At 32.7% G+C, this 11,424-nt stretch overlaps 1 protein-coding gene across 1 annotated transcript in view; it reads left to right on the top strand.

The window, feature by feature from the left end:
* The window catches only part of LOC124364716, a 286,928-nt gene extending 275,793 nt beyond the window's left edge, over window positions 1–11,135 (top strand). Inside the window, exons 5-8 of the mRNA XM_046820407.1 lie at window positions 1,513–1,683; window positions 5,826–5,987; window positions 8,655–8,694; window positions 10,424–11,135. Of these exons, the coding sequence (XP_046676363.1) occupies window positions 1,513–1,683; window positions 5,826–5,968 (314 nt within the window). The 3' untranslated portion in view covers window positions 5,969–5,987; window positions 8,655–8,694; window positions 10,424–11,135. The remainder of the gene's footprint in view (window positions 1–1,512; window positions 1,684–5,825; window positions 5,988–8,654; window positions 8,695–10,423) is intronic.
* The last annotated feature ends 289 nt before the right edge of the window (window positions 11,136–11,424 follow it).

Consider the following 11,424-nt stretch of genomic DNA (forward strand, 5'->3'; position numbering starts at 1 on the left):
TAATTATGCTATCATAAATAGTCTGTTGTTTTGCAAATAATCAGGATCAGAAAGTAAGAAATCAAGTGATTTACTACTCAAGTGAGTACTATTACGATTAATAACTAATTTAGTGATTATGATACGAAGTAAGCAACACAGATAAACGTCTTGGACAGACGTGTGTGCGGAGTTTCTTAGAAGCTCCATGTAGTTATGCACATATTGATAGCCGTACACACCCGTTTCGATATCCATATAATACGACGATATTGTGACGCAGCTGTTTCACACATCGCCGAGCCATGTTGATTAAATTTGTAAATTAATTAAACTGCCCTGTTTCGCTCCTCTCCACCAAAATTCCCTAATCTGGTGGACGCTCTATAAATAAGGTCTTTATTCGATTTTAGTTTACAATCAGATGTTTTGTAAATCAATTAAATATCTAAACTTATATAATTATATTTAATTAACATAGTATAAGAAAGAACAGGCCAAAACAAGAGCATACAGCAAGTCCGTAAAATACTTACATTACAATTGATAGTATATTTATATTTGTTTATCTCGCTAGTCTAAGATATAACTGCAAGGTTCCACTGCTAATATAAACTGCCATTTGTAAAACACTGAAGCCAAGATCAAGAACGTAGCCATGAAAAGGGTTAGGTGGAAGGGGGGGGGGGTTAAGACGACTGATATTTTCCCGTAGTGGACAGATAGTAAGGGAAGTGCTGTCAACCGCTCATTCCCCATTTTGTTCCTTAAAAAGCTCTTGACCCGTGTCAATGTTGAGAACGATCATTCAACAGTACATGTCGGTAATACGGAATTATTGAAATTATACTAATCGTTTGCTGTAAAAGTAATATTGAAAAATTGCTAATTTGGGTCCGGGCCCCTAGAACAACTCGGTGGCTACGTCCTTGCCAAAATCGTTGTATAACTTAAATAAATCTGTTTTAAAAATCATTCATAAACGAATTTTTAGTTCATTTTAAATTAATTCAAATTCTCATCCAGATATTATCGAGGCTCTGGTATTGTAATGTGGTAGTAATTCTTAATAAAACGGAACAAGTAGCACAGCCAAGGGGGGGGGGGTACGGACCCTCTCGAAGTATAGATCAACAAGGATAAATGATAAGAAATATATAATTTATTAATGAGTCTATAGCAATCAGGCTGTATCTGTGTTGAGAACGATCTTTCAGCAGTACATGTCAGCAATACTGAATTATTTAAATAATAATCGGTTACTAAAAAGTAATTGAAAATTTTGGGGGGGGGTTCCGGCCCCCTATGAACCTTTCCTTGGCTACGTCCCTGTAACTCACACTCATTGGTATTAGCTGAGATGTCACATTGTCCATGCTTGTTCATTCCAGATAAACTTTTCTCACTTTCGAAAATTCTGGCTAGGCCCCAGAAAACTAAGTGAAGAACGTCATAGCCTACTTAAAGCAGAAATTCAACACGTACTGATTACTGAAGCACCACAAATCGCTGATTATCCACCTGATGTTGCAGAAGCCAACGGCAGCACAGTGTTCGGCATGAGCATGACGCTGTTCGTAGTGATCGCAGTGAGCAGTCTGCTGGTGCTATGTGCCTGTGTGGTAGCTCTGTCCGTGTGCATCTGTAGACGTCAGGCCAGTTCACACGGCCATCCACAACAAAACTACAACGCCAATATGCCACGTGAGTTTTTACAGTCAAACCAACTTTAATTTTATCCCCTTTGAACGAACAGTCAACCATTCTGAAAGTTTTAAATTATTTTTTTTATTTCTTTAAAGTATGAAAAATTGAACTCTCCCCAAGCAAGGTGACCAAACGTCCAGCTTTGAGAGGACATGTCCTTTTTTTCATACTTATCCTCCTGTCCTCCCGGCTTTTCGAGACTTATGTCAAACGTTCGGCTTTATTGCGAACGTTTAAATGTTCAAAAATAGTAGCATCACTTAAAAATGCTTCCAATTTCCAAAGTACCGAAGTTAGGCCATGAAAAGTTATATCAGCCGTAATGCCATGCCATGTGAACTGCTGTTAGATTCAGTTGTATGTTGAGTGTTGTATATAGTGTCACCTACTCACTGATGTTTCTATTCGCTCAGTTCAACTGGCGCTACTACCCCTACATTATCTATTTATGTATTATGAATGATAGGTTAATTTTGTTATAGTAAATTAAATAATTTTGTGTTAAAGTAATAATTTCTTATGTGTGTCTGTTATTATAGCTAATAATGTAATGAATCGATGCAATTAATAAATTTATTTCAATTATTAAAAAAATTAGTTTTAGTTTAATTATAACATTTTATAGAAAAATTTAAATATATTCAATAGTATAATTCAATAATTAATTCAATTTTATGCAGCAAACCAAATAGTAACCTCAAGTAATACTTTTATACGTCAATATACACTTTAAAAATGCGAATTACTTTTATTTTTCGATAAATATGTCAAACAAATCCAATTTGAGTTTTTTAATTGCATTACAAGCAATACAGTATGTGCGTATTTCTAATAATGTACAAATAAAATAATGTTTTTCACAAAGTTGATAAGAATGTTTCGTACTGTCCTCCTTTTTATTTTGATGTCCTTTTTCATCCTCAAAAGTCCTCATTTTAGTACTTAGCATCTGGTTACCCTTTCCGCATACCTAGTGGTGAGTGTTCCAATAGACTTATTCAGAGAGTCCGCAGTTATGAAGCATTTCCATTTATTAAAAAAATATAGCAAAATATTCGTCATCAAACGTGAAATTGTTTTCAAAATTTCATTAGGTATATTAGTCGCCGGTATTTAATAAAGCGGTCGCTGCACTTTTATGGTCTCAGCGCTCACTGTACGTATTAAAAAAATGAATACTCAATTACTCAGTTCAATTTTCATTCAACACGACAGCAAAATTTTTTTTGTATTTTTTTTGTAAATTATGAAAATTGTATTTCTTGAAATTACCAATAATTACATTTTTGGCCAATTAAAGTTTGTTGTCATTTATACACCACTTTGAATTTAAAATAAGTTGTCATTTATAAACATTCAGATTAACAAAAATTGAATAATGTTTAGGTCAAAGAAGAATAAAACTGTCACCAACTCGAATTTTGAGCCAATATATCAGGCAGGTCTTACTTAAATTGTTTTGATAATTTGTACAGTATTTCAAATAAAAGTATCATGAATTATCCGCTGCTGATCTGTCGTGTTTACAATGCTTATTAATTTTCCTGGCCAGTTTTCTGTGAATACTGTAAATACTATATACATCCTTATCTAATAAAGTATACAAACTAGACAATATTTTACAATAACTTTTTCGAGATGTAGTATTTTGATCGACCTAGGGCATCAGAACTTCAAATATCGACACTGCACGAAAACTAAAGGAAATAAATTTAAAATGCCTATGTTACAGAAGGAAAGTTGTGACAAAAATCCTCTCTATCACTTAAGCTCCTCTTAATACATCCTATGTATAAAACAGATTTTTTTAAACTAAACCATAAGAAGTAGCTAATAGCTTTATCGCAACTATAGATGTTTTTCCTTAATATAAACATTTAAAGTTCAATATTTTATATTGTTTTTATCTATCATAATTTATAAGTTCCATTTCTTTATAGGTACTGTACAATACCGTAAAACTTTAAGTTCTCTAAACCACGTCTTTTTCCTCTCCTTTTTTTAGTCCACTATGCAGTTACAGTCTCTGGTGATGTAGAGAGGTCCGAAGAATAAAGGTTCTTTTCTACTTCTATGATTGTTTATCAATTTTATGGTGGCATATTGTATTTTACCCTCATCATATTGGTTTATATAAAACAGACTTTCAAAACATATCTTGAGTGAACTATAAACATAATTTTAGTCTTAATTAATCTTGCGAACTAAATTATTAATTTAGAAATATGTGAATAAATAATCTTCTGTAATGTTTTATATTCTGAAGAAATCACTACAAAAACATTATAAGAAATCAACTGTTTCATTTTTTGACATCTGACACGATCCCTTAACACTGGCTGGCCAGCGGTACAGTGTACCGCTTGTGTATAGTCCACTTGTGTCAAGAACGTTATCCTTCACTTAGTTCCGGAAATGTCTTGTACGAAACACATCTTGATAATAATAATCTTATCAACGATCAGTCCAAATATATTATCTTTGACAGCTCTCAACATCAGCTAACCCGAACAGCTTTTAGTTTTTATTGCATACCTATATTTTTTAAACTTGTTTTCAATATATAAGTTTGTATCTAAACTAAATAAAATATTTATAGCAAAATAATACAATTTTGCCTGTTTTTACTATGTATATGTTTTATATAAACTATTATTTTATGAATTTCCAGTAAATTTAAATTTAAAGTAATATCTAAAACAGTAAATCTCCATCTCATACTGTCAAACAATCCTATCCTTTAGTGCTTTAAGATAATAAAATTGATACCGTGTGACTAAACACTGTAAGCAAATTAATACATCTTCTTTTCAACAAGACAAATAAATTATCTGTAGTATTTTCCTGAACCATTTTTTCTATAACATTAACTTTTTAAGTTCAGTCTAAAGCAAGTCTCTTTCCTTTCCTTTTTTAGTCCACTATACTTTTATTGATAAGGTATAAAAGTGATACCGTATGACTAAACACTGTAAAGTAAAATAATACACCTTCCTTTCGATAAGACAAATAAATTATCTATAGCATTATCCTGAACCATTTTTCTATAACATTGACTTTTTAAGTTCAGTCTAAAGCACGTCTCTTTCCTTTCCTTTTTTTAGTCCACTATACTGCTATTGATACGGTATAAAAGTGATACAGCATGACTAAACACTGTAAAGTAAATTAATACACCTTCCTTTCAAGGTTACAAATTATATGAAGGGGATTTTCTGAACCGCCCTTTTTCATAACCATTCCTATGCTTTCCTTATACGAACGATTTGTATTTTTATTGGTGCCATTATTATCCATGTCTCCTCTTATTATACCCAATCAGTATCAAGTTAGGGTGTTGGATGTTGATAGTGAATTGGTGGTAGAGTATTTGGAATCTCATTATCTTTATCATACGATTACTTCCCTTCATCCCTTGGTCGATTGGTCTTGTACTGTGTTTATCTAAGTACACAGAAAGATAAGTTTGACATGAACACAATCTCAGCTTGGAAAAATAGAACCAAAACCTTAATCCTCCGTACTCTGGCACCAAGCACAATTACAGCACCCGGCTAGTTTATATTAGGCACTACCTTTTAATTGATAACAGATGCTAAGAATACGTCTTACAAGGACGAAAGAAGCTACATGTAAATCTAACTCACACGAGGCTTGAGTGCTGCCGTAACTTATTCTTTATTCATGTTCGTCTTAAAACACGCACTTGTATATTCGCTGCTTCAAGTTGTTAATTAGTAATCCCTTGTAACTCCTTTTCATTCTACTCCTCTTTTCATCCAAAGAGTATTCTTTCATGCTATGTATTTCTTATGAATTTGAATAATTGTTATTGTGTGTCTACTTTCATTTGCATGTCACATTGTTCCTTTCCATTCGTCATCAAAGTTTACACCATATTTTTAAGTATCACTCATCCTTCTATCGTTAACTCTTTCTTCATTTTATTTCTTTTAACTTGTTCCATTCCTGTTCATGCCATTATAAATAACCACCGCTTCTTGTTTATTCAGTATACCTTTATATCTATCCTACTTGAGCTTTAATATCAATAGTATATATCTTTCCATCAGAGGGGTTTTCTTGTATTTTCTCTCCGTCGTGGAGTCATACTGATGTTTTTTCCTCTGTGTCCACAGTACAACAAACGCAAGGGTGCCACGGGAACGGTACGGGCGCCACGACTATCGTCAGTAAGCTCCCGGGAAACTGGCTTCACCCTGCGGGCCTACAGCTCGGGTACAGCGAGGCCCGGGTCCGCCTCTACTGCCGGGCAAAGTGAGGAGTTCCGGCTCTGACAGGTAGGCCTACTGTGTGGAGCTCACGAGTAACTGTCGGGGCTCCCTGTCAATCACTTTTCACGTATTTCTAAACACATTGCGCAAGCTACACTAGGAATAATTTCCTTACGTTTTTTATTAAAATGACATGTATTTAAGTTGTAATTATTTACTTACGATATAATTACTTAAATTGGAATTATTTGTATTTAGAGAGTATTATTAACGATATTGTTTCGATTGTTGTTCTTGTTTTATTTGTATATATTAGAGTATGTTCATTGGTTAGTAATTATATTGCTTGAAATTGTTTTAATACGACTATAACATTGTTTAGTATTATTAACTATATTACTACTTTTGTAATTAAAAATACAAAAGTGTCCAATATTTAAATAGGCCCTTACTTATGTTAAACATGATTATCAATAAATTTTGTTCGTTCCTAAATTACGAGTACTGATTAAATAATCACATGATTACATTTACTGTTAACCACGCGTAAAATATTAAGTTGAATAATGCAAATGAACACAGTGCGGAAGAGTTTTCACTAGTGTAGAGGGGTAGGGTAAGTGTAATGGCACATTTTTGGAATGGCTAGTTCAAGGAATTCGGTCGAACCTACCCAGCTCCCCATACCCCTCGCTTCACCAAACGTAAGCTCAATACAGTAACTTACATCCACTGTTTTTTATATAACTTACATTTCGTAATTTTAAAAAGAAATACTTTAAACTTATTTTCATTACTTTATCCTAGCGTTTGAAAACTTTCTAAAATATTTAGTCAAGGCAAGAGCGTATTGAAGAGGAACATAGTAGACCTAAACAGGGTTGAATCCCATTAAGACAATAAGATGTCTGACGTATAACACATAACAAAGAAGAAGAATCAGTTTCAACGCTAGATTATAAGTGTGTTCAGTATATTTAGTTTTCCAACACATTTGGTAGAGTAAGCTTGTCTGTACTAAATATAATCTATACTACGCAGTAGCTATTACGAAAAAATGTATTGTAATTTCCCAACTTCTCATCTATTTTTAAATATAAACTTGCACAATGTATATTTGGAACGCAACAGTTTTTAGTAGTTGGGTGTAAAGGTTTTGTATTTTAAATGCCTTTATTACAGAAGATTAGGCGATAATTTCTATAAGTTTTATACTACTGTTATTAGATAGTGTGATAGAAGAAAAATTATTTTTTACATAAAATAAACATTGATTACTACCTAAATAAGCACTAAACCTGGTTATTTTAAATATGCAACCAGTAGTAAATACTTATGATTTTTGGAATTTCACAAAGTACCTTCCAATTCTCTACCTTTCCGTATATACAGGAGTGACTTCACTGAATGTCCGCATTGAGTACAAGCTTTGGTTAGTACAAACTGTATGAAGTCTGATTTGGAAGCAAATGAAACAGACTGGTCATGAGAATTATAAGCTATGAGATTTTGGAGTTGTAACATTTTTAAGTTATGAGATTTGTAAACTATGAGATTTGTAAGCTATGAGATACCAGCAGTGAGTGCTTCGTTGTTCTCGCTAATTACAAATTTTACATCAGTATAGATGGGACAAGGGATCTGAGCGCGCGGCCGAGGCTCTACTAGCCATCTACGAAACATTGACCTCACCTACGCGCTGTCATTCTGTGATTGATTTTTAAAAAACCTGAACTATCGGAACACCTTTTATTTGAATATAACCACGAGAAAACTGAATAAATCAGTAAATATTCCAGCCCTTCCTTCGTGGGTCACGAGAATATCGGTAAGAGAAAGAGCAATGTTCTTGGAAAAGACGCCCCTCTCCCCCGCAAACCAATCAGGTGGCTGGACGGCCCGCGCTCGCTTATCCTTTGGCCCGTCTGTACTAAAGACAGGCACATTCTATACACAATAAATAGATTTATTATATCTATTGATTTAAAGTAAAGTTCAAGTAGAATAACATACCTATAGCTTACAGAAAAATAATCGTATTCATGTGCAACCCGCCAAAAATAAGTTCAACAACTGGGCTTAATGAAAGGAAAACTTAGTTTTAATTAACAATAACTCCTTTGATATTTATTTAACATCGCTTGTACCGCATATTTGAGCAGAATTTTTCTCTATCCTGACAAATTTTCTATATCGAAATATTTTCTAATTAAACCTGCATAGAGAAATTTTGAAACAATAAATACTAAAGAACTGAAAATAGTTGTATACATTGAATACATCAACATTAGTAATTATTACAGGTTTATACAGAATTTTATTTCTTGAGGCAATAACAGTATACTGTACACTCCTGTATAATCACATACACGTTGATGAACGTTATTAATTGATGGATGCGTGGCGTACAAATATGCAAATGTTATTGCTATCTAAATATACACATATATTATAGGATGAGTTTGATTCTAATAATTACAACATACGTAATTATTGTGTTTATTTAATCAAGGAAACAATAATATATATCTAAAATAAACAAATTAAAATATTATTATTTACATCACATTATGTATGTAGTATTAAGTTCAAAAACAAAACTATGATAGTTTTTTTTAACATTGTTTAGTACTTATTTAAAGGTATTTCTTATAAACTTTAACACTTCATTATTATCATTACGATTTAGATTCATAGTAAAACTTGTTTATTCATCCTCTCTTTCTGTTTTAGCGACATCTCCTCCAGCCAAAAAGACGAATGGTTCGTGTAGGTAAGTTGAGACAGACGTCGATAGTTTTTAATTAATTTTGAACAACTCAACATTAAAAAATTCTACCTCACCAATATATAATATAATAACAAAAATTCTTTTTAACAATAATAATATATACAATAATTATTTACAAAATTCGATGTACTCACAAGCTATGTAGGGAAAGCAAAAGAAAAGCTTAAGTAGTGAAGAACATAATATAGTATAATCAACCCTGCAAAAATAATACAAGATATTCATACCAAAATATTTAAATGTGATTTTCTTTCATTTACATATGGTCTATTTTTTCAACAGAGTTGGTTACCAGTCAAATGTTTTGGCATTAAAAATAATCCAGTGGCAGTTGTTTTTTTCCAGTTTGACAGTACGTAGAACACTTTTAATTCCAGTAATAGATGTAACTGTATTGTTAATCTGCTTTATACCAATATAATAAGAAGTTTTTTGAAATATGAGTTCGTTCTGTAATATAATTCACCAAATTTTGTGTTATTTTAGTTAGTGTGAGGTTTTTTAAGTTATTAGGAAAATTTTCCCCTTACACCTCAAAAAAATACTATTTATAAATGTCTTCTTGTATCTAAATCTATACTACAACTTATTTAGGCTGCAGACACGACAAATGTTTTAAATCATTTTTAATAAACGGCCAAAATTAAAATATTTATGAGAAATTAAGTATTTTTAACTCAGTGAAAATTCAAACTACCCACTTAAAAAAACTTGGATTGAGTTTATACTGAAGTTGATAAATTATAACCTCTTGAAAATTAAAGGTGAGTTTTGTGTGCGATTAGAAATGTTTAACTAACAGAGGGCTCTTGATATTTGAGCAGGACATATTTACTCAGTAAAGAAAGTTTAACTCGTGCCCGCCTCTCACTCACGCTCCGCAGAGGTCCAGTTGTAATAAACGTACCAAATAGAGATTGTATCCAACTATGAGTTACAGCAAATATCCACAACATGTGGCTTCTCCTTCCTCTCTATATCTCCAGTTGTAAATAGCAGATTCTCTGTGTAAGAGAGATAAACAATATACTGTCTGTGACAATAGCTTACTTCTTGTAGCTATTAATGTTATTAACTTGTGTGATTATTGTCGGAATAGTGAATAGATCCTTGTTTGTTTACTTGGACTCAACAAGACATAATTTATCAGTTCCACTTATATAAATCATAGGGATGTTAATTTTTAACAATATAAAAATTAAAATTTGAATGTGTTATTATTATAATGAAATATTCAGTATCAACACGGAAAAGAATTTATTTATTTTAGAATTGGAAAATATTTAATATTTCTTTTACTTTAACTATATTAGTTTTTATTATTATTATTATCTGAAAAGCTTTGTGCAGTATTGAGTTATATGATTGTTGTTTTCTATATGAATATTAAAATAATGTTACTGCCACTGCATGGTTTAAAAAAGAATATTTTGTGGTTGAACGTCCAAAAACGTTAAAAACGTCCCGAAATGGGTTACTAATATTTAATTTCAATAAATAAAATTCTATAATTTAAACTACGTCCTTAGGCACAATTAAAATGCTTCCTCAGGGCAGCATTTCACGGGTATATAATTCTAAATAGAAGCATTTACCAAGTTAAAAGTCAAAAAAGTATGAACAGTGATAGTTCCATTTTGTCACACGTTCCAAAAATATAAATGTTACTTATAGTACACGTTGTACTGTATAGTATGTGTTGTCTGTGCAGAGGCTGACCTGGTCCGTGCCTGCAGGGTGAAGACCGCGTGGAGGTACCCCGCCACGCGGCGCAGTGGTGCTCGGATGCCACGAGTGACAGTGAAGTGACGTGGACACTACAACTTGTATACGTGTGACATTGACCGTCTAGGATTAGTGTCTTGTGGGGCTAGTTGCCCTTGTGTAGACCTAGTCAATTACGTGCGAGTATTCTCACTCCTACTTACGACAATAGCTCTTATACAGGATTTTTTCTAAGGACTTTCAGTAGGTCTAATTGTGTAAATCGTTCTGTGCTCCAGAAAAGTTTTGGTTTCAAAACTCTAAAAGAGGATATATCGTTGTTTGTCACGTTCAAACTCCCCCTCCCCCACCTACATATCACCTGGACCAACCACCCCTCACATATCCCTTCATTGTTAAATACACACGTCGACGTCCTATATTTTGTAAGCTATGTATAAAAATCAGTTTGATTGTGTTAGATGCTGCCGGCGACCCGGTCGCAATACGTATGTACACTTAAGCTACACTCAAACAAGCTACAATTCTTTTTTATGGGTTTTTATTCTGTTACACAAAAATGTTCTAGGAGGATGTGTCTCTGTTCTGTTGCTTTTCAGCCTGTGTCTGTAGGCAGATTCTGCATTGTACATTAATTGGCGTGTACAAGTACATTAATTAAATGAATACAAATAAATATTAAGGTTGTACAAATGTGAGTTCAGATGTATTTCTATTTCCTGTTGTGTTTCATAATAACAAATCGTATTTATATCAGGAACTAGCAGTTGCCCGCAGGTTCGAACGCAATGCCGTAGGCTGTATGGGCATTGCTGGTTCTATTGAATGATATATTTTAAGTTTACCTTTTTGCCACGATCAAGAAAATGCGCCAAAATGTGTATATTTATGGCCATATGGTTTTTATATCTAGTAATTAAAACTTTTTAACAATGTACTGTTAAAAGTATGTTTTTCCTAATATTTTTAATTTTTTCATCCAGATAT

This window comes from Homalodisca vitripennis, chromosome 6 (genome assembly GCF_021130785.1).
Source record: "Homalodisca vitripennis isolate AUS2020 chromosome 6, UT_GWSS_2.1, whole genome shotgun sequence".
Classification (NCBI taxonomy): Eukaryota; Metazoa; Arthropoda; class Insecta; order Hemiptera; family Cicadellidae; genus Homalodisca; species Homalodisca vitripennis.